The sequence below is a fragment of the Sus scrofa genome, chromosome 8 (assembly GCF_000003025.6).
Source record: "Sus scrofa isolate TJ Tabasco breed Duroc chromosome 8, Sscrofa11.1, whole genome shotgun sequence".
Lineage (NCBI taxonomy): Eukaryota > Metazoa > Chordata > Mammalia > Artiodactyla > Suidae > Sus > Sus scrofa.
Genome location: NC_010450.4, coordinates 86,878,510 through 86,905,542, shown reverse-complemented (window position 1 = coordinate 86,905,542; position 27,033 = coordinate 86,878,510). Strand labels below are relative to the sequence as shown.

Genomic DNA, 27,033 nt, shown 5'->3' with positions numbered 1-27,033 from the left:
TGACTATAAAACCACGAATGCTGAAGACACCTTGATCTCCAACAGGCTGACCAACTATTTAAAGGGGCCCCTCTCGTGCATGTGAGACCTCCTAGCCTCCTCTCTACCTTCCCATGCATGCTGTTGTTTCCTGTCCAGCCAGCCTCTCCACTTCCATACTTGTTATTTGTTGCCTCTGCACACACCACCCCACTGTAACCACTCTGCTGAAAAGCCAGGCGCTTCTGGTTGCCAAATCCTAGGGCGCTGTTTGGTCCCCCTATCTGGCTACCTGTGATCCTACACTGCTCGGTTTGCTAATACTCCTCACCAACTGGACGACCCCTTCTTTATCTCCCTTTGGGGGCCTCCCCCTCTAAAAGTACACTGGATGATGTTTTCCAAGGTTCCTGGCCCCGTTCTCTTTTTCGTGTTATACAACCTGGGCCCCTTTCATCCACTCAGAAGTTTTTGCCATCGTCGTTGTCTCCACCTGCACCTCAGACCTCTGGGCTGAATTCAAGGCCAGTATATCCCAACCTGACTGCTGACATCCCTTCAGGATGGACCCCACTCTGACTCAACTTTCCAAAGACGAACTGATCATCTTCCCTCCAAAACCTGGGGCATTTCCAGGGTCCCCACTGTGGCGCCGTGGGTTAAGAATCCGACTGCAGCGGCTCGGGGTGCTGCAGAGGCACCAGTTTGATCCCTGGCCCAGTGCAGTGGGTGAAAGGATCCAGCATTGTGGGTAGGTCAAGGTTCGGATTCAATCCCGGGCCTGAGAATTTACTTACACTGCAGGTGTGGCCATTAAAAAAAAAAAAAAAAAAAAGGCAAAAAACCTAAGGCATGGCCTGTATTGGGTAACAAGGCCATTAGCCCAAACTGGAAACCGGAAAGGCATCTCTGACCACTCTCAACAATGCCAGGCTACTCAATTACTTCCTCCATATTTTTTGAAAAGGGGCTCCCATCTCTATCTCTCCCTACCACTCTGCTTCTTCAAACTCTTCAACAGCCCCTGCTGGAGGATTCCACAATCTCCTAGCTGACCTCCCTGCCTCCAGGCCTTGTCTCGAGCCCATCCTTCACATGGTGGGCAGAACGCTTCACCTACAGCTGGCTGGCCACCTCACTCCCTTGTTTACCACCTTCCCATGGTCTCTCCTCACCTACGTCATAATGGAAGCTCTCGAGCTTGGCAACGTAAGGGCCTCTGCCTCCCAATATCTGCCTTCTTACCAGCCTCTTCTCCCACCATTTTCTACCCTGAAACTTCCGTCTCAACAACACTAAGCAACTCGTGATTCTGCACTGATGCCCTATACGTCATACCTCCACCCCTCATCCACCAAATACTCTTTTTTTCTCTTCTTTTTGCTTTTCAAGGCTGCACCCGCCGCATGTGGAGGTGCCCAGGCTAGGAGTCGAATCGGAGCTACAGCTGCCAGCCTACACCAGAGCCACAGCAACGCAGGATCCAAGCCGCATCTGCAACCTACACCACAGCTCACAGCAACGCTGGATCCATAACCCACTGAGCAAGCCCAGGGATGGAACCCGCAACCTCATGATTCCTGGTAGGACTCATTTCTGCTGCACCACAACAGGAACTCCCCCCCGCCAAATACTCTTCATGCTCCTCCAGAGCAGGGGGCATAGCCCAACTGCAGTTGTCATTTCCATGCTTAGCCCAGCAGGAGGCTCATTAAAGGTGCTGGGTGAGTGGTCAGTGATAAATAATGAAAGATGGTCAATGGCAGGTCCAAAATGAATGACAGTGACAGAAAAGTGTTGAAGGAATGTGGACTCCTGTTGAAAGTCATTGCAACGGGATCTGGACCTGCTGAATACTTTCCTCCCAAGACACACAAGAGAACTGCAAAAGCTCCACCCCTCCTTACAACACCCACCCACTTAGAGTCATGTTCCTTTTTTTTTTTTTTTGAGAGCAAACATGTTGGCTCGCTCCTGAGCCTGCTCTGGGAGGCACAACAGTGGGCATCTTGGTGATGTGCTCCTAACAGCTGACATTTATAGAACCTTTATTGTGTATCTAGACCATCACTGAACATCCCACAGGAATTATATCTCTAGTCTTCACATCAGCACGTGAGGATAGCACTACTGTTATCCCCGCTTTATAGGTGGGGAAACCGAGGCCCAGACAGAACGTAACTTCGCTAAGGCCACAGAGCTTTACCATTAAGGATGCTACTGAGCAGAAGACAAGCCAAGCCTCCATGTACATTTCACGTAGTTTCCAAAACTGTATGTGCGTATCATGAGCTGACCTTGAATGAAAGGGCAAAGGGACCTATTTTGTCACCAACCCTGCTCCCACCAAAGAGTCACTTCACTGAATTACAGAATCACTGCCTTCATCCAGCACCTCACAGACAGTGTCATCAGCACAAGACTTGAGTGACAATACAGACAGCCCCTCTTCTTCCCAGTGAGGCCCCCTTCCTTGTGCTCAAATGCCCTCCTGTCCCTCATCTGTCCATATTCCCCTTGGGTTTGCTCCAAACTTCTGCTCCCACCTCTGATTACAAAGGACACTTTAGAATATAGAAGAGGTAAGATCTCTTATTCATGGAAACAGAATACTCATCACCTTGGGAGGTGCAGAAGCTAAAAATATTCATAAAAAAGGATTTAGGTAAATTCATGGATAAAAGAACTCTGGTGGTTGAAAGGGGAAGGACAGAGGGGAAGGATGGAACCGTGAGAGGAAACCTTGAGCCGAGAGACAACCACGCGTGGCCGTGAGCTTAAGCCCACAGGTGTGGACTAAGCACTTACCATGTGCAAAGCATGTTTCTGAGCCCAGGCGACAGGGAATAAAAGAGACAAAATCCCTGCCTTCATGGAGCCTGTGCACCTCAGCAAGGGGGTCTGTGGAGCCAAGGCTGGCTCCTAACCTTGACGACCTGGTGCTCTTGGAAAACCCTCTGTGGGTGTCCTGTCCAATAAAAAGGTTCAGAAGGCTCTCGTTGTGGCTCAGCAGGTTATGAACCTGACTAGTATCCATGAGGATGCAGGTTTGATCCCTGGCCTCATCTAGTGGGTTAAGAATCCAGCATTGCATGAGCTGCAGTGTAGGTTGCAGATGCGGCTTGGATCTGGCATTGTTGTGGCTGTGGCGTAGGCCGGCAGCTACAGCTCCAACTTGACCCCTAGCCTAGGAACTTCCATATGCCAAAAGTGCTGCCCTAAAAAACAAACAAAAGGGTGCACATGCACACACACAGAGAGAGAGAGAGAGAGAGAGAGAGAGAGAGAGAGAGAGAGAGGAGAGAGAGAGGAGAGAGAGAGGCTCTCACCGCACTTGGCTCCAAAGGCAGCTACGCTAGTCCCCTGCCTATGTGCTAAAGCCCAAAGAAGATTCTGGCTTTGGAAATCTGAGAGAGGAACAAATGAATAAAAGTGGATGGTACCTTTTGAGACCAGCATGGCAACCAGGCCACATACAGGAGCCAGGCAACCCAGAGCAGACACCCTGTCCCTAGGGTCAGGGCAGAGCAGAGAAACCCAGTCAGGGAATAAATGGAAAAGTGCAACCTCTGGGTGTGGTCCTTCAACCATGTTCCAGAGCACAAGTCAAGAGTTTTCCAAAGTCCTAAACTCATCAGTCTCCTCCTGGGACCAACACTAAGAAGCACGTAGACCTAGGAGTTAGTCACATACACTCTGGAGCAAGAGTGTCTGTGTTTGAATCCCTGTTCTACTGCTCATTAACCTTGGCAAGTTGCCAAAACTCCTTGGGACTCAGTGGTCTCATCTTTTAAATGGGAACAATAATTATAACAGCCTCATAGCATGGTTATGAAATTAAAAGAGACGATAACATGTAAAACAATTTAAAAGTGTCTGACGCTCCGGAAATGTGAACTGTCACTATTATTACTTTTCCCATCCATAGGATCCTGGAGGCCCCCTTCCAGGCCATGGCAGATTCTCGAAGCCACATAGTTGTTACATAAATGAATAGCTTAGAAGCATGAGCTATCCTAGTCTAAGGTAAAACCAAAATGCAACCACATTTCTAAACATACACACACCAATGCTTATACATGCCTCCTTTCAGTGAGGCAATGATTTTTTTTAAATCAAATTAAACCCAAGCTGATTTTGACTGCAGAATATAGTTTTGAAAGGTGAAGGCAAAACAAAGGGCAGGTTTTTCCTTTTTAATAATTGTCCCTGGACCTCTAGAAAGACTGGCTGAACGTCTGTCTGCCAGAGAGCTGAAACAAATAAAAAAGAAAATGGGAACTAGAGAAGTTGTTTAGGCTGATGGCCAGTCAGCACAGCAACTAAAAGAGCCAAAGTATAAATGGTCCTTTACAATCAAAACGCCCTGGAGTTCCCGCTGTGGTACAGGGAGTTAAGGATCTGGCATTGCCAGAGCTATGGCATAGCTTGCAGCTGCAGCTCATATTCAATCCCTGGCCAGGAACTTTCAAATACTGTGGGTGCATCCAAAAAAAGAAAAAAAAACCCTAGTATTTACTATTCTCTTAAATCTGAAGTGGTGGAAAGGGCACTGATATTAAGATAGTAAGTCTAGGCAGGTGTTAGCAGAAACACAAATACATAAGGTAGATGAGGAAACAATTAACTTAGGAAAAACCGTCCTGCCTTCAAGCTTAAAACCGAGCAGGTAAGGTTCTGGATTTGTTTTAGGGATTTTAAGGGTTTGGTTTGGTTTGGTGTTTTGGCTGCACCCAGAGCCACAGAAGTTCCCAGGCCATCAAACCTGCACCACAGAAGCAACCTGAGCCACAGCAGTGACAACGCCAATCCTTAACTCCCTTGTTTTGTTTTTTAAGGGTTTTCTGTTTACCGACTGTAAGGAGGTGCCAAGATGGGTCCTACACCACCGCCCCTGTTCGCAGGCTTGTCCACACCCTGCAGCTTGTCCCCGACCTCTGAGCGGCACACATGCCTCACTAATAACGAGTTTAGGGAAAAGAAAAGGAATAGAGTCACATACTTGTCAAATGCCTGCACTCCCTGGTCCTTCTCTCCCAGGAGAACAGAGTTCATCAAGCAAGAGGCTGAGTAAAAACTGGAAAAAGAGACGCGCGTTCTTACTGATGTATGGACGCTTGCCACAAAGTCTGGCCTATCTCAAGGAGCCACTTTCCTCTCCCATATCTACCTGGTCCCCTCCTAGGACAAAGACAAAAAAGGAAAAACAAAGACAACTTCCAGATAACTATGCTTCTCACAGCTGGGCAGTCAGGAGGAGGAAAAACACCTTTTCTAACTTCCTCTGGTGCTAACTGAAAACTCTGGACTTTGGGGAGGCTCTTAGAAAAAGGTTAAATATGAGACTAGATAATGATACACCAAGGGACTCGTGTCAGGGTTGTTTGAACACTACTCAGAAGCAATTGCTGTTGAGGGCTGGCGACCACTTTAAAGAGGCCTGGAAGCAGGCGAAGTCTGCAAGGAGATGCCTCTGTGGTACCCTGGCAGGAGCAGGCAAAAGACTTCTTATTTTGCACAAACATCCTTGAAAACATTTGTTCTCCGTTCTTTAATTCAAAGATTACGAGGTCCTCATATCCAGTAGCTATATCCTATATGTGGCATATTTTCTTGCATTGTTCTTTGTCTTAAAAAGGCATAGCTTTATAGACACAACAGTACTCTCCCTTTTCCTTCGTTGCTATAGGGTCTCTGGTCTACGTCTTTTTTTTTTTTTTTTTTTTTTTGTCTTTTTGCCTTTTCTAGGGCCACTCCTGAGGCATATGGAAGTTCCCAGGCTAGGGATCTAATTGGAGCTGTAGCCACTGGCCTACACCACAGCCACAGCAATGCAGGATCCGAGCCACATCTGCGACCTACACCACAGCTCCTGGCAATGCTGGATCCTTAACCCACTGAGCAAGGCCAGGGATTGAACCTGCAACCTCATGGTTCCTAGTCGGATTCGTTTCCACTGCACCACGATGGGAACTCCTGGTCTACGTCTTTAGACCTCATAATTCATTTACTTTAAACACAATGTCAATTATTTGATAGTGTCGTATCAGTAAGCATTTACTTCAAAAGTCCTATTGGTACAACTTAACAATTAGTATGTAACCCTTTCCTGCCTGTAAAGCAAGATCATTCCCCTTCTTACAAGTTGTAGTTTTACCCAAAGCATCTTGTACTATCCATTACAGGGTTATGAATAAACAGCCACTAATGCTACCTGATTGGCTCACCGTCCCCTGGTGCTTTATAATGATAACTAGATAGTATATAATTACGCGTCCCCAGAAGACACTTATAATTGAATCACTGGGCATTTTGTGAATGTTTGGGACAGCGATTAGAGGACCACAAAGTGATAGTATTTCTATCTCTCCTCAGCTAGAATGTAAATGAAGCACCCTAAAATTCAATTACAAGAGTCCTTTAGGTATTAAATAATTATAATACAAATCACATTAGGGGGCAAGTTTTTTTTTAATTGAACAGTCCCCATAGCCCTTGAAGATATTTCCTAATACTTTGTCAAACAACACAGATGGATTTTCAGATTCACAGTTCTTCACCCAACTGGAAGAACTATACCAAACACAGAACATCAATAGCCTGTTTCTGCTTTTGCTTTGCCACCTACTTATTTGGTGACGCAGTGAGTGAGCTGAGTCTCACTGTAGCTCGACGTACCCCCTAAACATGCCGCCTAATTTTATACTTGCATTATTGTGCAAGTATAACATGGGCATAAAGATATTTACAAATGTAACTCAATGGAGTTCCCACTGTGGCTCGACAGGTTAGGACCCAAAGTTAACTCTGTGAGAAAGCTGGTTCAATCCCTGGCCTCGCTCAGTGAGTTAAGGATCCGGTTTTGCGTGAGCTGTGGTGTAGGTTGCAGACGTGGCTCAGATCCCTTGTTGCTGTGGCTGTGACGATTCAAACCCTAGCCTGGGAACTTCCTTGTGCTGCAGGTGCAACCATAAAAAGAAAAAAGAAAAAAAAAAAAAACCTAATTCAATGGAAACAAGGATACTTTGTCCATTCAAATGTTCACCTTTTTCTTGCTTTTTAGGGCGCACCCTTGGCACATGAAGTTCCCAGGCTAGGGGTCTAATCAGACCTATAGCTGCTGGCCTACGCCACAGCCACAGCAACACCAAATCTGAGCCATGTCTGCGACCTACACCCCAGCTCACAGCACTGCCGAATCCCTAACCCACTGAGCAAGGCCAGGGATCAAACCCACAACCTCATGGTTCCTAGTCAGACTCGTATCCACTGCGCCATGACAGGAGCTCCGAGGTGTTCACCTATTCTTAACACCCCAAATGTCTTATCATTTCTTAACTTTGCCCCTTCCCCTGTCTCCTGCTTTCCTTTCTAGCTGTTCCCCTATTTGTCCACTCCCCCCCAACTTTCTCTACCAGCTTTCCCTCAGGGTATGGGAGAGGCTGGAATAGTTGTAGCAAAGCCTCTAGGAGTGGCTGTGGTTGGCTCCTTGGTGTTCAGGGCACAGAAAAGAAAGAGCCAAGTGTTTTTCTTCCATCTCATCAAGGGAGAGAAGGTAAAAAGACTGCTCCCCCAACTCAAGAAACTCATGAAAGTAAAAGTCAAATACCTCTCCCCTGACAGTAACTGGTGAAAACAACTATCAAGAAAGATTGAAAGGATGTTCACACCATCAAGGAGCTTCTACAACCCCACCAGCAAGTAAACAGCAAAGGGACCCTACCCGTTCCTCCCAATGCTCTGAATCATCCAGAGCCGGGCATCAACTCTCGCGCCCAGAGTGCTACAGCCAGTGCCCGGCCACTTGCAGCACATTTGTGACAGATCTATTTTCTTCCACTTCAAACAATTTTCTTTTCAAGGCCAGGGATCCCAGTGTAAAACGAAGGCTTGGAAAAAAAACACCAGTTCCCCAAGAAGAGCATTCAAACATAATCTCTGATTAGTCATTAGCAGAACATTGCAGAAATAAATAAATATACATACACATACATATGTATGTCTTTTTCCAGGAGATTCGGCCTTGGGAATGACATCTGTTCATGAGAAAAAGAAATGTCCTCATCCCAACAGCCGAACACAGCCTTTACGGCTGTTCTGCAAAAAAGGGGGTAAAAAAGTCCCAAGGAGATCAAGAATAGGGCGCCATTTGGTGCTCCCAATCGAGTACCAGCACCACCCATGTTCTCCTTTCAGCTCCTGAAATAAAAATATTCTCACGCACGCAGAGCACAATAGCACGGGCTACTGCCCTCCCTCACGGAGTGTGATTCTCTCGGAGGCTTGCCTTCTGCTCTGTTTGCAGGCACCACTCTCCCAAGGCCAGGGGGCCCTTCTGCATCTTCCCTTACACTTCGGATCAAGAGGAAAGGGACCAGAATGAGTGACCCTGCCTCCACAGAGGTTGATGTCATCAAGGATTCAGGATGACTGCCCAACGCCGGCCGAGGTGGGGCAGAGTCATGGGGCGGCCAAGGAGCCCCTTCTAAGGAAAGTGGAGTTAATCAGTCTTTTTATGCACACACACATGCCAGCTTCACACATTTGAAAAATAAACCCATGCTAAGCAAAGGGCCTATTTTAGCATCATCTTATAAAAACTAGATAGACGGGTAGCAGCAGCCCTCCTTTGGAGCAATAACACTGGCCCTCACTTCCTTGCTGGTTTTAGCTTGTCCAGCCTTAAGAATGAAGAGGGAATTGCAAAGTGCTTCTGAAAAGAGCTAAAAACAAAACAAACGATGATCACTCTCCCAAGAAGGACTGGGCTCTGATGAATTAATGCATCCGTAATAATTCCTCGGCATTCCTGCAGAAAATGTCCCTTTGGTAATGTAGCCCCTGGGCTGCTGTGGGAAAAAGATCCCAGTTTCTCCTTGCTGAACAAATGATCTGATTAGTGTCCAAAATAAGGAGGCGTGCACGCTCCCCAAGCCTGAGCTTTTCCGAGTGGCCTGAGTCAGCCACCGTACAGCACGGCTTGGCCTGGAGCCAAGAGCCCTCCTGCCAAGGAGACTACAAGTTTCTGAAGAGCCACCACAGGCCCGATGCCGGGAGAGTCACCCAAACAAAAGCCGGCCACCAAGTTCAACAACTGGCTTGCAATGCACCATATGCTCCACAATATTGTCCTGCTGCAGCAAGGGGCCTGTGCGCGGGTTCCCGCGTGCTGCACAGCTGTCAGCCCAGGAGCCGTTTTATCATGATTTCCACTGTTTTATTACTTTTCTGGGAATTCAAATCAGTGTAACCGCGCTTGATGCACCGGGTGAAAAATGGTGTCTCCCTCCCCCTCCTCCTTCAACCTAATGAATTGCCTTTTTTCATATCAAAGAGTAATGAGCACCAAACCACATAATATTTATTCATGGAACAAAAGACAGAGGAATGGAGGGGGTGGGGGAGGCAGAGGCAGCTCCTGGGTGTGGAGGGAAGAAAAGCTGGACGTTTTAAAGGCGTTCTTCACTCTGATCCCCAGCGACGGTGGGTTCCGTGCACAGGGAAATGCAAACCCTTCCGCTCTCCCCAGTCCCTTGGAGCCCACTTTCCAGCTAGACAGACCCTGGTCTGTGCCCAGAGATCCTGCTGCCAAGACTGTCGGTAACCAAACGTAAGGCACCCCCTAGACCTGACGGTGAGCTGTCTACACATTTTCTTTCTGAGTAAACTTTCCCCAAAGCCTCCTCTCTTCTGTCTCATGAGCGTTAAAACAGTATATTGCAGAACAGTCTAGATAGAGCCCTTTTTTCCTGGCATCATCCTGACCTCCATTGTGGACGGGGCATGACTGGCCCAGGGAGAACGAGCCGGAGAAACCATGGCGACCCCGGAGCCTTATCTGCTCCTTTCTTTTACGTAGATGACCTAATTTTTACCTGTTCCCCCTCCCTTCTTGCCATAGTCAATCTCTCGCACTCTGTTCCACAAGTTTTCGATCCAGAAAACAGAAAATAAATATACAATCAGACAACAGGAGGAATAACCTCACCCAACCCCTGGTCCATATCCTTCTTTCTAGACACTGAGACAGTTTAATTGTCCCCTTGGCAAAGAATCCCTAAATTGGGAGGGGGCAAGAAGGACAACTAAGCCAAATTAATGCTGAGTGAACCATGTTTCTTGAAGGACAACTCCCCCTCTGGGCGCAAGGCACCAAAGCGAAAGGAAAACTCTAAGGTAAGATGGCTATTAAACAAAGGTCCCTCCAAGACGATACATGCTCATGCTAAGAGAGATTAAAAGGCGCTGAGAACAACATAAGGAATTTTTAACACCAGTGGCTGAGTTGCTATTTCTTCCTCTGATATCATCACTCAGTATCTTTAATTTCTCCATTTAAAATTCTGTGTTGGCGTTTCCCCTGTGGGGCAGTGGGTGAAGGATCCTGAGTTGTCTCAGCATCGGCTCAGGCCGCTGCAAACCCAAAGGTTCACTGCCACCCAGCACCGGTGGGTTAAGGATCTGGCATTACCTCAGCTGTGGTGTCCGTCGCAGCTGCAGCTTGGACTTCATCCCTGGCCTGGGAACCTCCATATGCCAGAGGTGCAGCCAAAACAGAAAAAAAATTCTACGTTTTATACACACCACTATATATAAAATAAAAGGCAATTACCCACTGTATAGCACAGGGAACTATAGTCAATATCTTGTAATAGCCTGTAAATGGAAAAGAACCTGAAAAAGAATATATATGCATATATTTATACATGTGTATGTAAATATATAACAATCATTTTGCTATACCCCAGAAACTAACACAATGATGCAAATTAGCTATTCTTCAATTTTAAAAGCGGTTAAAAAATTCTGTGTTGAGGAGTTCCCATCATGGCTCAATGGTTAATAAATCCAACTAGGAACCATGAGGTTGTGGTTCGATCCCTGGCCTCGCTCAGTGGGTTGAGGATCCGTGAGCCGTGGTGTAGGTTGCAGACGTGGCTCGGATCCTGAGTTGCTGTGGCTGTGGTGTAGGCCGGCAGCTACAGCTCCAATTAGACCCGTAGCCTGGGAACCTCCATGTGCTGTGAATGCGGCCAGTAAAAAAAAAAAAAAAAAAAGATTTTTTTTTAAACTATGACAGATATATTTAAGTTCTTCAAAATCACACAGTAATGCACTTCTTCCTCTAACCTGGGCCACCAAGATGGTTGTGAATTTTAACATTGAAGAATTTACCCGGACAATTCCCCTCAAACCTTGTATTAGACTCCCTTGCTTAAGCAACCCTCTTGCTTCCTCCTTGTACAGTCTCATTTCTGTAAGTCTGTCAAAGCTAATTATCTCTCTTCTCAAATGTATTGCTCTTCAGTGCATCATCAACACATATATTACAAAAAGTTGAAGAAAACAGTGACGTGTGCGTTACACTGTGAAGGAAAAGACAGACATAAATAATTATTCAGAGTATCCACTCTCGGTTAATAGAGGCATGAAAATGGCATTAGGAAGAAGGGACGGGATACCAAAGCCAGCCAGTCCCCTCCCCCTTCCATATATGGTTGTCCTCACCCCCACCAGCCAATACCAGAAACTCCTACACCATCACTTCAGGGTAGCGAGGGAAGCAAAATTCTTAGCTTGGCAATCCTTTGACATTCCAGGCCGCAGATAAACACAGAGCCTACCAAACCGGTAACACAGACAACTGGCACCTCGGCAGAGGGAACAAAGCCACGATTCTCCCGGGCACACACTATCATTAGGCTCCTTTCCTTGAAACTATTGTTACATATTTCCCAGTGTTCCAACTTCAATCTCAGACCCAGACCACAAACGTCAAGGTAAAAAAAGGCCCCTGAATGATTTATATCAGTCCTTTCACTCTAAAAACAGGATCAAATGTGGGGGGGGGTCCATTTGAATTTCAATAGCCAGGGTGCCAAATATCCCAGCTTCTGGAGGTTCACCCAACTTTGCCACCCTCCAGGTTACCACCATGACAAGGTCCAAGTTCATCACAGGCTCCAGACTAACTCCACTCTAACACATACCATCTGCCAAAGAGTTTTTTTTTTCCAATATGGTTAGTCCTTGTTGTGACAGTTTTTTTCAACTATCCCTTCCATAGGTTCTGAGAAGGAAGCAGCATGAAATCCAAATCTGATGTCATTGTTTCCATGCTTCATTGAAGAAAACGAACGTGTTTTTAAAAATCCAATAGCAGCTGCAAACCCTTTAGGAATTCCCAGTTAAACTGCAAAGTACGTTCTCAACCATTTAGCCGTAACAACTTTCTAAACTGAGAAAGTTACTCCTTTAGAGAAACCACCCTGTTTACCCAACATCAGAGCGTCTCCTGGGGAAGGGGCTACTGCAGGATGTGAAGAGAATGTTACACCCGGGAGGCGCTGATCTGCACACACCACTGTGAGGAAATACCTGAAGTGATTAAAGATAACACCACCTGCACGCGCTGCAAAGGCGTCCCCTGCTACAGCTACATCTCTGCTCCCGGAGGCAGGGAGGAAGGAGGGACCAAAATGCCACAGTGGATTAGAACTGGGGACAAAAGGAGCACAGAATAGAAGATAGGAGCAGGCACGGGGGAGGTATGTTCTACCCGCAGGGCACTCCGGTATTGTGAGCACTCAGCCACTCCGAAGCCAAAACTCAGGGATGAACAATTAAAACAGTTGTATTTCTTTAGTCTCCAGGAAATTTTGTCGGCTCTGACAGAGGTCCGATTTCTTTGCATAAATGTTAACATCAACCTCAGAATCGCCTTGGTATGAATTTATCTCCGAGGTTATTAAACTCTCTTCAAAAAGAATGAGTCTGAAACCCTCACTTTTTGTAACACGTGTTTTTTTAAAAACTCCATAATAAGTTAAGACTTGATTCTCATCATGTATTCCCTGGAACAAATCATGTCGGGACTCTTTCAAAAAAGAAATGGAAAATGCTTTCCAAAAGGAATTAGAACTAGAAGTTTACTGCAGCCTAGCTGCAATCTCACCAGCCTTTGGAAAACAGTTTTAATCTAATAACTATAATCAGGAGCTATGAAATAACGAATATTAAAAACCGAGAATCATTTATCTGTCCACAGTCAATGCAAAGGTACATGTTATACTTGATGCTAAATGCTAGGCAGTCGTCCACCTTGTAAATACGTGAAAGTCGCCCTTCAATGAACATTCCAGGGCTAGAAGATAAAAGAAACAGATCCAGGAAAAATCCGAAGCAAACGCAAAAAAAGTCAGATGACACTGCTCAGAGGGACAGTAGACTGGCAAAAACGAAACTTCACTGTTTCAACTTGGCTGTCAGCAGGAAGAGTCACAGATTGAAGTTGCACGGCGTGACCAGCGCAGCAACTTTAAGGATGTCTTCGACGATCGGCCTGGCTGGCCTAGTTTCAAGATTAGAAGTAAGGTTCTTATTTTATGTGCCCAACCAACTCTTGCTATTTAAGCTACTGAAGCAGAACATACCTAGCTGTCTTTAGACCGAGGTCCCCTCCCCTAAAGGCTGCACTGAGCACACAGCTGCATTAGCTGAGCTGGCCAAAGGAGCTTTTCTCACTAAGATGCTATGCGGTGCAGCTAAATGGCAGAAAATGGCTGCTGCTAATCAGTTTCTAGGCCATCAATTGAAGCAGAACGCCTGCTTTACTGGACTCACTTGGGAGAGAATGACCTCTAAAGTTTAGGCTAATCACCTACATCTCTGCCCTTGGCTTCTTTCTGTGCTTCAAATAACCAGCCCTGCACATTCTGCACACGTTTCCAGGCCCTGCTGTCGCTGTGACCAAGATGAAGACATGAGGTGGTGGTAAAGGAGATGGGTGAAGAGGGACACAGGGGGCTAGAAGTTCACAAGGGCAGGGGACAGCAACGTGGGGATCCTCCCTAGAAAACAGCAGGGCCGGCCAAGGACCAGCACTTGCGCATGGCTTAACGTGGGCTCCTGTCCAAACGGATCGTAAAACCTAAAGGGAGGTCAGATAGGTGAGGCTCACTCCTTGGGAGGACATGGTTATTTGGAAAATACAGCTGCTCACACCACCTTTCCAAGATAGAACCCTGCAGTCAGGTGAAGGCAGAATAATAGTGAAGCCAAGAGTGTGGATGCTGGAGCCAAACTGTTCTGGCTCTGTAAGAACACTGACTGTCGCTCTTAGTATCCGGCTGCAGGGCAGTTGCCATGCCAGAAGTAAATCAATATGACCAAGGAGCCTTACGGAGGGCAGGCTGGCGACCACGTCAGCACCGGCATGTAGTGAAAACCGATAGGACTCCTCACTGTCGAAACAAACGCTGAAAGGCGACTGTTGAGGCAAGTCCGTTTTGATGCATTTTCTCCAGCTGGCCGGGTCAGCAGGTTGTTATTACCATGTTACACAGATGACTGGATTAGTCAGGGTAATTGAACCTGTAGGAAGTGGCAACTTACAGACCTGTGATTTTTATGACCACTCCAAACTGCACCCACTGCCACCCCAGGGACTGCGTCGCCCACCGAAGTACCTTTTTACACACAAAGCCATGCAGGTCTGGAAACACAAAGCTCAGGAAGGATAAAAAGAGCTACAAACGTGTTCAAGACAGTGCATGTCCCACTTTCACAGCATAAACAGGGCTGGTTAACGTGATTCCTATTAATTTCGCCACCGGACCAGATGAAATGAAAGAAAGTCACTCCTGTAAGATGCATGGCCAGATACACAGCCTTTAAAAATGAATCGAGTTCATCATAGACTGCCAAGACCCATACCAGTCACTCGTTAATACTTTTTTTTGAAGCCCGATGTTTCAGGAGACCCAATTATCATTTGCCCTAAAATGGGCTGTAATAAGACTCAGGTGCTATGTTAAACCATAGTAGATTCAGAGATGGGGGGACTTCGTCTGTTTATACAAGTTACATACACAGAAAGAAGTCCAAATCTGTGCTACAGAAACGCTCACATGGGTACAGGGATATATAGATAAGGATTGTTCATTGAAATTAAGTAACAAAAAATGAGAACATTAGAGTCTCTCTCAAAAGGAGATCACTGGATAAATTATGGAACATTTATGTTACGGAATTCTATAGAAGAGTTTAAAAAATGAGTTAAGGATCTAAGTGTTGTTTTGGACAGGTCTCCAAAATCCATTATGTGGAAAAGTAAATCTCAGAACCCTATGTACAATATGATTCCACATATGTAGAAAAAGAAACATGATATTCGCTATACGGTAAGCAAAAAGAAGAAGGTCTCAGAGAGATTCTCAACTATGGTAATTTCTGAGAAGGGGGGACACTGAAGTCGAGGAATTAAGTCACCATCTACTCATTTTCATTCAGCAATTTATTCCACAGATATTTAGGGTTCCGCCCATGTACAGGTAGGTCTTGTTCTACCATGAGAGTAATAAAGATGAAAGTAATAAAGAGCCAAAGTCCCTGTCCTCTTGCATCTGGTATTTTTATATTGTTTAAAAGTTTTCTAATTTAAAAAAGAAAAACGGTGTCATCTCTTCCCCAACATTTCAGCTAATTGAACAACTTTTGCTGGAACATCTTCACTCATCAAGACAGCCCATTTCATCTGTGAACAGCTTCAATTTTCAGATCTTTTTTTTTTTCTACATTAAACCAAACCTTGCTCCGAATAACCGCCAACCGCTGCTCCCGACTTTATCCCCTTGAGGCCAGAAGAGCACCTCTAATTCTTGCTTCACATGACAGCGCTTCAAATATTTTAAGCAAGCAATCATATCATCCCCTAAATCAGACTAAACATCTCCAGGTCTCCCAGCTGTTCTTCATGAGACTTGGTTTCAATCACTGCACCTTCCGCTGGCTTCTTTCTAAACGCTCCCCCACTGAGTCTAATTCCCTCCAACAGCTCGATGTCAAGCCGGGATGGTGACACTACAAGGGTCACCTAGTCCAGAAAAAGGAAAGAGGGCCATCGGCCTCATTTTCAACCACCATCCTTTAATCTTATTCTCTAGCAGACCACCTACTCCTCTCCCCTCCACAATGTGACTTTTACTTGAAAAACAATGAAATAGATGTTGCTGTAGAAAGCAGTGCATATGGAAAGCTACAGGTATAGAAAGCTTGCAGGAAAATACGAAGCATTCCGTACCCTCAGGATTTTCCTAAACAGTAGGTTATTAATGGCCTCCATTAACACGTTCTCATAAGACCACAAAGAACATTTCATACAGCTCATCTGAAACACGAACCCACACTCTGCCCTGTGAGTCCAAAGAGAGCAACGACCCAGGTTCACTACTGCATCCCTGCCCCTAGAAACACCTGTGTCCAGTTGGTAGCAGCTGCTCCATACCTAGCCCTGAGACCCTGGCTTATGCATGAGTGAAATGAGCCTCAAATCACTCAACGGTGAGTGTGCACGAGGGTGAGAGGCAAACAAGTAAGTGGGAGGAAAGTAATTCAGAAAAAGAAGCCTGGGATTTGTGCAACACCATCAAGTCTTTGGGACGCTTACATAGATTCATTCATTGGAGCCTAACGATCAAGTAAGTAAAGGTAAGAGGAGTGACCACTGTTCACCGTCCCCACCGGACACCAGGAAGGGAGAAGCCGGATGACACATGGCCAGTGCTGAGAGGCGACACCGCAGCACTTTGCCGTCTTCCCAGGCACCGCCTACCGCAGAGCAGCACCCTCCTCTCCCCACCCTGTAAGTAATCAGAGTGTTTGTGAAAATCTGTGAGGAAAGCCACACTCTGTATTTTCAACATTCTAGGGGAGCTCCTTGATGAAGGCAGGGTTTCTCAACAGCAATATAAGACTGATAGTTTGAACAGGGTGATTTCTTGGTTGGGGGTGCATTGCGGGATGTTTAACAGCAGTCCCAGCTTCTACCCGCGAGACAGCGGTAGCACCTCTCCAGCTGTGACAACTAAAAATGTCTCTCCACATGGCCAAATGTTCCCCGGGGTGGGGGGGAGGGGTCTCCATCAATTGAGAATCTCTGATTTAAAGGAATCCTATAGTAATTCATTTAAATGGCAGAAGTAGTCATTTAAGGGAGCATGGAAATATTTTAGGAAATGATTTTTTTCCCAGATGCAAACGATAAGGCCATTAGCTATGAAAAATATACATTTGAGCTTTAGTAAGGTTGCAGGTTCAGAACAGACTACTAAAAGCATATGTTATCGCCAGAAACTTCCAGAGCGCCAGGATACTATCAGTTCAGCCCAAATGAGCAAAACCAATCACCTCTCTTGCCATCCATTCTATCTCCCTTGCCATCCATTCCAGGAGATGACTCCAAAATCCACATCCCCTTTTGCCTCTCTTACTTACCACTAGAGTTCCTTCAAGCTTTTTACTGGGTACCAGTCCCTTTAGATTCACTCTCAATCACTGAGCTACTTGCAGCATCTAACAAACAATCAAAGAAAAATAACCCACCACTGTGAGAATAAAGGGCGCTAGGAGAGCTTGTCTTTTAGAGCTGGGCAATCCTTTTGAGTCACAGTTACATCCCAGGTTGAATCTGCACAAATAGACTCGGCACTTCAGCCTTTTCCTTTGAAGGGAAAGAAGCCCCTGTCCTGACCTGGGTTTTCTGGAGGTAGAGAAAGATACTGCAAGCAAGAAGGGGAGAACTACCGTAATGTAACCTAGTAACATCTTCACACACAGGCACAAGAGAATGTGCTGAAGACTGGAGAGTCATAACACGAAACACTGCAAAAACCAGATTCTACCCACAGAACAGAGACTTTAGGAGTTAGAAAGAAAATCAGTCTAAACATTTCATTCAAGCTTTCTGTGTTTATTAAGACATTGCTTAAGGAAGATGAATGTTAGTTACTCCTATTTTAAAAGATTCTACTTCAGCAGAAAGGTCATTCCAACCAATGGCAGGTCCAATACAATTAAAAAGAGGTGTTTAAAGTATTCGTAAGAAGACGCTTTCCTTATGTCGGAGGAAGTACTGCAGCCCTTTGAGATTATTATTAAAATCCCCAAGAACAGTATGCGCAGCTTGTGATTTAAAAAAAAAGAAAGAAAGAAAACCAAAACCAACTGTGAGTTCCCATTGTGGCTCAGCAGATTAAGAACCTGACATAGTGTCTGTGAGGATGCAGGTTCAATCCCTGGCCTCGCTCAGTGGGTTAAGGATTTGGTGTTGCCACAAACTGCAGCGTAGGTCGCAGATGTGGCTGGGATCCCATGTTACCATGGCTGGCATGGGCTTGCAGTTGCAGCTCCAATTCACCCCTAACCCAGAAACTTCCATATGCTACAGGTACAGCTGTTAATAATAATAATAATAAATAAACTGAACCAGAGTAGTAATTTCCTTTTGCTATGCACATGCGTATGGTGGCTCTCAGGGAATACTGTGCTTCTTTCCCAAATGGAGTTGATAGCCACAACTCAAATGCCTCTCGACTGTTTAGCAGATGGAATAGCCACGTAGACTTCTTTAAAAAGTGTGCTCCTCTGATGCACAGAATGGAACCCTATGATCTGGATTCTTTGTTTTGTTTTGTTTTGTTTTGTTTTTGCCACAAGAAAGTCCCAGGCCAGGGATCAAACTCATGCCAGAGCAGTGACAATGCTGGATCCTTAACTGCTAGGCCACCAGAGAACTCCTGGAACCCTATGATCTCAACTGCATCTTCTGAGTAATTTTATCCAACCCTACTTCTTTAGTTCTTTAAACTCTGATAGATTCAAAGAACAAAAAAAGTGTTTTGTTTTGTTTTTTTTTAAGTTAAGGAAAATTAATTAGTTCTTGGTGATGGCTGATTTTCCAAAAGCTCCATTTCCAACTCACAAACATGAATAATGAATTTGGAGAAAGACTCTATCTGAAAAGCAAGCTATATTTTTAATGAAAATTTAATTTGGGGGAATCCAATAAGTCGGTGTGGGCATGTGTAAATCAGCTTTTTTTTTTTTTTTTTTTTTTTTTTTGCAGAAACCAATATCAAATTAGTTTGAAATAACAGGAAAGCAAAGCATATTATTTTACTTAAAATGTTACAGGAAAGGGGTATAACTCAGCCCTAAACTGTTGAGAAGTCACTGGCATCAAATTTAATGCTAATTAAAAAACAAACACCTGTTACTCTCTTAAAACTAACTTAAATAATACTGAAAACCTTCGAAGAACATAAAACATTGTCAAAGTCTTGGATGCAAGTGTGTTATTTAGCATTTTAACTTCTATAAGCACTAGGCCAGTATTGTCGAATGAATGAATGACATTTTAAAATTCAGTCTATTCTCTATGATTTTGTGCTAACAAACAGTAAATGGCATACAAAATCAAACCCCAAATAGTCCAAAATGACTGGTATCTTATCCAATTGTTTCCTTAGTTATGAGAGGAGAAAGCGTCAGAATTAAATTTCTCTTATTTCTTCTTTCCACTCTTTCGTAAAGGTGCTAAAAATCAGTGAAAAGACCAAAAGGTCGGCAACAGAAGGGAGGAGAAAAAAACAAGGCCAAAAGCTGGATCTGAAAACTCAATAATCAGCCTCTGCATAACAGAGTGAAAAATGCAAAGCTATTTGCAGGAGTTAAAAGACAGACAGGAAAATCCTGGGACTGAGTTTTAAATATATTCCTCTGTTTGAGATTCTGATGTCTGATGGATTTCACAGTTCTCTATGATGAGTGATGCAAAAAGAGATGACAGAATTTAGCCATCTTAAGTTCAAGAATATAGTACAGAAGTGTCAATTAATAAACACGGAGCACTAATCACAAGCAAAACTCCCTAAGTGACATCAAATAAAACATAAGTACGTCAACAGAGAAGGAAACTTATGCTGAGACTATGGGAAAGTACAATCAAAGGATTATGTTCATTGATATGATGTCAAATGTAAGAAGTAATAAGAAAAATATGGAAAAATTAAAGAAATGCCTGATTTAAACCAAAACAAAACACATAAATACTTCAGATGTGTCCAAGAATTACCACGTAGTGTCCAGAATGGTCTATTTTACGAAATTCCTTTTATGGTAGCCGCACTAATGAGACAGAGGAGATTCTACCATTCTTACTGCAACCAAATGGAAGAACTCGTCAGGAAACGCTTTTAACAACAGCTGGCTATTGGTTTCATAGAGGTATTTAGAAAATAACTCTATATAACTCCATTTTAATGTTTAAAATCCTCATCCTTACAGAGGTTAGTATACCACGTTTGTGGACTGTTCACTTTCCTCGTATCAGACAGCAGAAAACCTACAAAGATTCCAAAGCTTTCTCTTCGTATGAAAAGACGGAAAGTATCAAATATGCTATCTGCCTGAAAATTCAGCTTTCCCTGGGAAGGAACTCAGCCTGAAGAGCATTTTGCAGATTAGGATTAATGATTAACTGTGTTTCTACTTTTCTGATTGCTGGCTGCCCGATATGAAATACATCAACTAAATACTACAACTACAAGACCATCAATAACATAATTAAACATGAATTGGAGCTTGAAAAAAAAATGCTTCTTGAGAATTTAAAAGAAAAAACAGACACTTGTGAAGCACAGAGAAGTGAAATTTCAAAAAAGTTTTCACAAACTTTTTGCGAAAAAAAGCCCATACCTGTGTGGGCTCTGGAAGGTTTTTCAGGAGACACTGTCAAATCCCATGACGGAGGAGAGCAGCAGAACAGGATAAGCCAAAGAAAAGGTTCATAAGGAAGTTTTTAAAATGGTTTGACGTTACAAGCTTGCCAAAAAACCTGGATACAAAGCCAGTAATTTACCTTGAGTGAGGTAAGAAATGAGAAACAAGATTCATGTATAAGGAGGTTTAGCCCAGGACCAGTATGTTGGCATTCCTGGATCTCTTCCAGGAGTAGATGAGAATATTTCAGAGAAGTCACAGTTTTCTCCAAGAGTCAGTGATTCATACCTTTATTTTCAAATGTATTTTATGTGATAAACTCTTCTGAGCAGGAATCACTTCTATTTATACTGTTTCTAAGCTATGTATAAAGTAAGTACACTCTGAAAGTTACGATGGTGCTAGGAAGTAGCAAGGTCACAAAAACACGTGATTTATCCAGGTCATACTTGATAAGTATAACGAAGACAATTTTGAAATTCTGAAGACGGCACTGTCACGCTTTTTGGTATGCCTGAATGATTACGCCTTTGTTGAGTCTATCTTCGGCTTGAAAATGAACTTGTCAATTGGAATTTATCTTAAAATTTTAACCAGGGCTTCAGTTCCAAGTAGAGAGAACGAACAATGTCTCATCCTGCTACCACAGGTAATTAAAACTCTTTTAGGAAAAGACATCTTTTCAACTGAGATTCTCTAATAGGTGAAATCAATATTTCCCAACAACTTTTGGGGGGGAGGGGTGGGGATGAGCCTTCTGAATAAATAGGGTGTTGGGGAAAGAGTCCTTTGACCACCTGCCCAGAAACTCCCTTTCACCTGAGGTACAAAACCCTAGCCTGGGCTAAGCATTCTCTAACAGGGCTATTAGGGACCCATAAGAACCCAGGCCCCTCCCAGCACCCTGGAGCCAAGGAAGATTTTTATTGCACCTCACCCACCCTGCTTCCAGTTTGCTTGTTTGTTCTTCATGCTTATGCTTGTAAATATATAAGCTAAGAAAACAAATCAAAAGAGGTAAAGCCTTGATTAGACTGCCTTCTTAACCCAAGCCAAGCAGAAAGCGAACTAATCGATATTTAGTACTTTAGACATATTGGCCCTAAGAAGGTAAACAATAGCAATGAAACAGAAAAGAATCCTATTCACCTTTATTTTTATCATCACCATTATTATTATTGGCTCTAGTTGATTATTGTTTTTCTTTAGAGCTTTCCAAATAGAGACCTCAATCCGAGAACTAAATAGCTCTGAGCCCACCCCCCAGCCCAACTAAAATCCAGCTAAAAAAAATTAGCTGATCTTTGAAAAGGAAGGTCAACATTTTCTTTGCCACTTGTTTTCAAGATTTTATCTCACACACAGGCTAAGTTAAAATACACTTTCATGTCAGGGGCCAATGTAAAATTATAAACTATTTTTAAAGGAACAATAACTTGTAGAGAAGGTTACCTTTTTTTCTTCCCTTTTTGTTGCATATGGAATTTATAGGCAACTCTTTGCTTAACATTTAAGATTGCTTATTTTCATTACACTCATCACACACACTTCCCACCGATATTCGTGGAAGATGCATATGTGAAGGGCAGTTGAAGCTAGAATATATTCCTGCACATAGCCTTGGCATTTACACCAATCTAATCAATAGACTAAACTATTATAAAATTGATAGAAAAGTGTTATTTTCAGACCATCATTTTTCAAGTCTGGTAACTTGCTGAACTAGGATTCACTGTGAAATTTACATTTTACATCCCATCCATTCAAATAAGCACCATCTTTTCATTTTCAAAAGAAAGCTCTGGCTTGGGCTTGCTACCTTCTTCCAGGTAACCTCAGGATCTTGGGCTTGCTCCCACCTGCGGGTGTACTGTAACCCAGACGCGCACACCCCAGAACGCTCGCTCCACACCTCCCAGATCAGATATGGCACCCTCGAGAGAACACCACCCAGACACTAAAACTTTCTGGCCGGGAAACTCTGCTGCTTTCCACCGCGATCAAAAGCGATCGGCCATGGCTTTTGTTCCAGCGTGGCCCAGCTGGCGAGGTAACGCCACAACAGTCCTCCATCCCGAATGGTCGGGAGAGCCGCCCTGGGACAGATTTTGGAGCCTCACGAAAAAAGCCCATTCCTACACAATCCAAGCTTGTGGGGTGTACAGACACATGAAAAGAGGGCGTAGAGCCAGCCGGCAAGAATGACTTTCCAAGTGCCTTCCAAATGCTACGTGAGTCTTAGGTTCACAAAGTGAGTTTCCTCATCCGTGGAAGGGTGCGAGGGGGGCGGGGAGTGAGAGACCACGCGGATCTGGAGAGAAATAGGAGCAGGCCACGCGAGGCACGGTCAGGATGCTGGTCCGGCCCCGCCTCCGGGTACAATCAGAAAAGCTACAGTGTGCCAGTGGTTTGGGGCTTCCTGTTTGTAAAGCGAGAACCTCCCTCCCTGACTCTATGACTGCCGTTCTTCCTCCAAACCGAGTCCGCCTCTTCTTCGCGCTCTAGGCAGGCTCGGCTGCAGGGGAAGCGCGGGCCCACGGGGCGGGGGCGGCCGTGGGGTGGGGGGCAGGGCCGCGGGGCGCAGCGCCCCTCCCAGCCCAGCGGCCTCCGGGGCCGAGCCCGGCCGCTAAGCGGACAAAGCGCCTCCCGCTCCCTCCCCCAAGGCCGCGTTCCAGAAGGGAGGGGGAAGGCGGGCTCGAGGGAGGTGGGAGAAGGAAAAGGAGGGAGGAGGAGGAAAGGGAGGAGGGAAGGTGCTGCCGGCGGGAATGGGCAGGATCACGGCGAGGAGGGAGGGAGGAGGGGCTGGGTAGCCTCGGAGAACTGGGAGGAGGGAAAGATTCTTGAAGCCCAAGATAAACAAATTGTTCCTCTTCACGTGCGGGGTGGGAGGAGGGTGGGGAGCGAGCGCGGTCTCTCCTCTTCCCCTCCCCCAGGCCGGCTCTTTGTCACCGAGAGCCGGGAGAAAGCCCGCGCCGGCACCCGCACCACCCCTGGAGCCGACGACCCCTAGACCCAGGACGTGCGCGATTTATACGCCGCACACCGAGAGGGCCTCCCGCGCCGCCGATCGAGGTGCGGTCTGCAGGGGGAAACGGGAGAAAGCGCACCGCACCGCTGCGCTCCCAGATTCCCGCTTCCCGCCCCACCCCGCACACGCGCGCAACCCAACCCTGGCGGCGCGGCACGGCGGGGGAGGGGGCTGCAGACACCTTTCCCAAGCTTCCGGCTGCCCCCCCTCCTCCGCACCGCCCCCGCCAGAAAGGAAAGCAAAAGAACCGGAGAGGAGATAGGAGAAAGGATTCAACCCTCAGGGTTAAGGGGTGGGAACTGCCCCTTCCTCCCGGAGAAGTTAAGCCATTGGCTGCTCCTCCTACCTCGAACCCACCCACCCAACCATTTAAGCCTCTTTCACCTCCGCGCTACCTTCCACTTCTCCGGGCTTATCACACAGGCTCGGAAAGTTGGCAGGGAGTGGGGCGGGAGAGAAGCGGAGAAAGCTACATGCGAGCAAGTTTAAGAGGAGGAGGAGAAAGAATCCCCGGCGAAGTTGTGTGGCGGGGACTCTGGGCGCAAGCCCAGGGCGTCGCCCCCCCCCCTCCCGACCCCGCCGAGCCGCTCCCCGCTCGACCCTCGGGGCCGCTCCACCTGCCGGGGCAGCCCCGGCTCTCCAGCCGCGAGGGAGCGCACCCGCGCCCCGCATCCAAGCGCGCTCCCGCGGACGCGCGCGCGCAGCCACCCTCGCTGGTTTCTCACCCACTTCAAAGTTCATTCACAAAACTCTCAGACTTTCTCAGCCCGAAGAGGGTGAGCTGAGGGGGAGGGGGAGAGCATCTCCCTTCCTCCTCCTCCTCCTCCTCCTCCCCCCAGGGTTCGAGGGCCTGATGCCCGCCCAGAATCTGCGACAGCATCAATTTCTCCCCGCACCCAGAGGATGTGCTGAGAGGGGTGGGCGAAGGGGGACGGGTCTGGGGAGCCCAGGCGGCAAGGCGAGGGGTCGGGTGGGGAGCGGTGAAGACGAGGAGCGAGGTTTCAACTCTGGGTTCACTCTTTCAAATTGGTATTTGAGAACGGGAGAGGGGGGAAAACTTTTCCAGCACCTCACCCCGACGCTCCTCCAGGCTCCCTCCGCCCCTCGCAGTCGTGACTGGCTTCTCCCCCTCTCGCCCCCTCTTCTCCAAATCTGACAACCCTGACAGATTAACAGGTAGCGGCGACGGCAGCTTTTAGCTCAGGAAAGTTGACGTTAACCCTTCGGCTTCAGCCCACCTCACCCGCCTTGCAAATCAGATCCCCGTGCCCCCGTGTAAGAAGCTCCCCCCCCCCACGCGCGCGCCCCATGCCCGCTGCCAGCGCGCCCTCACCATGATCAGCGTGTGGTTCCTCTGCTCCGCCGAGGCAGCCTCCGCATCTTGCTGGGGTTTGCTCTGGTGCTGTTGCTTGCCGGTGCCGGCGCCGGATTTCTTGGCCCTCTGCTCCAGGGTCCGCTGGTAGAGGCTCACGGTGTCCCGGCGCTCCAGCTCCAGCTGCTCCACCTGAGCCTGCTGGTACCTGTTCTCGCAGTTGACGTGGTGCCGCCGGCAGCCCTCGATGCGCTGGCGGAGCCGCTCCACCACTGTGCTGTGCTTGGGGACCGCCGCCGATCCGCCGCCGGGGCCCCCGGAGCCGCCGCCACCGCAGCCGGCAGCGGGGTGATTGCTACTCGGAGCAGCGGGAGTACTATTGGGAGTATTATTCACACCGATCCCGGCCCCGCCGAGGCTGCTGTTCAGGCTACTGTTGATGCAAATACTACTGCCATTCGCGGCGGCAGCGGGGGCTGCGAAATCCCCCATCCTGCTCCCCGGGCACACTATTTTGGAAGAACTTTTTTTATCCACCCCCTATCAGCCTTCTCCTTGGGTCCAAGGATTAAAATAGTTTAAGTGGAACGCGGGGGAGACGCAAGCACATGGATGGAAACAGCGATCCCGGCCGGGCGAAAAAAAGGGGGAGAGATTTTGGGGTGGTTTTTTTGTTTCCTTTTTTAAACTGTAAAGCTCGAGGGGGAAAAAGAGGGGGGTGTTATCAGAATACCATCAGACACCTATCAACAAAAAGAATCACAACAAACTGAGCCAGCAGCAAATCGGGTTGCAACTCAAGGGGAGATCCGCTCTTCGCCTGCCTTCTTTTTATAATCCATTATTTTCTAATAAATTCCAGGAGATTTCCGGTAGTTGGCAAGCATTTTCTCCCTACGTACCGAAAAACACACCCCATGTACACACACAAGCATATGCCTCCAGTGCGGACACGCGCGACACACACTCACTCCACACCGCATCGGAAAACGGCAAGCTTGCTTATTGCATTTTCCTTCCACAAAAAAGTTTTGGTGTTTATGCCGCCCCGTGTTCTCAAAGTACTTTGGCTGCTCAGTTGCATTTCACAGGAACCTAGATATCGAATCCTCGGGCTGGGGGAAGTAAACACATGGACAGTCCGAGGCGACTGCAAAAGTAGATCGGTGAAGTCCTTTGCAAAACGCCGCGCGGAGAGCAGCCCCTAACGCTCGGCTGGGCTGCCGCTGCCGCCGCTGCTCCTGCCACCATCACAATGATCAACTGCTCGCCGCCGCCGCCGCCGCCGCCGCCGCCTCCTCCTCTCGCTCCTCCACCTCCTCCTCCTCCTCCATGCCAGCGGAGTGATATCAGGACGCGCGAGCTCAGTAAACACGGCAGCGGCGGCGGCTTGGAGGCCGTGAGACAGGCCCGGGGACACCGCGCAAAACCCGGCCCGGACTCTCACCCGGCTGGAGCGGGCGCGGCGCGCACAGGCACCCGGCTCCCGCCTCCCTCCGCTCGTCCTCCCCGCCCTTCCACGCCCCCAACCTCCCTACTACCGGGACTGGGAAGCCGGCGCTGCCAGAAAACAGAGAAAGAAAGATTCTGAGGGATCTTGGGAACGCATCAACTTTTGACCTGTGTGTGTGTGTGTGTGTGTGTGTGTGTGTGTGTGCGTGTGCGCGCGCGCCTGTGTCTGTGTGCGTGCGCGCGTGTGTATATATGTGTGTGCGCGCGAGCACGCGTGCGCGCACGGCCAGGGACGCGCCCGGCTGGCTGGATTTCCTTATTCCAAGCGAGGTATCAAGAGAGCCCAAGTTGTTGTTATACATTTATGCATTATATTGCAGAACCGTGCATGATCAGGCAGAAACACTGAAGCTTCACAGCAGTTGTCTGTCATCCCTATCCATGTGGAAAGAAAAAGGCAAATGAGTGGCTCGTTTGTTTGTAAAACCCAGGTAGTAAGTCCTGAATTGTAGTAACGCTGCTTATGAACACGCGTTCAAACTCTAGGCCATCTTAACACACAAATGCCAAATCCTGAACAAAAAGAAATAGGCAACAAAGAACTTGGAATATTATTTAATGCGCGGTACATAATGACTGCTGTTATTAGGGCAATTATTGTTTTACTTACTTGGAAGAAAAATTAAAATAAAGCAAACAGGGA

General features: G+C 46.9%; 1 protein-coding gene across 1 annotated transcript in view; it reads right to left on the bottom strand.

Moving 5' to 3' along the window:
- Window positions 1-26,190, bottom strand: part of MAML3 (mastermind like transcriptional coactivator 3) — a 443,771-nt gene extending 417,581 nt beyond the window's left edge. The window contains 1 exon segment of the mRNA XM_021100677.1: window positions 24,900-26,190. Coding sequence (XP_020956336.1) covers window positions 24,900-25,370 — 471 coding nt within the window. The 5' untranslated portion in view covers window positions 25,371-26,190.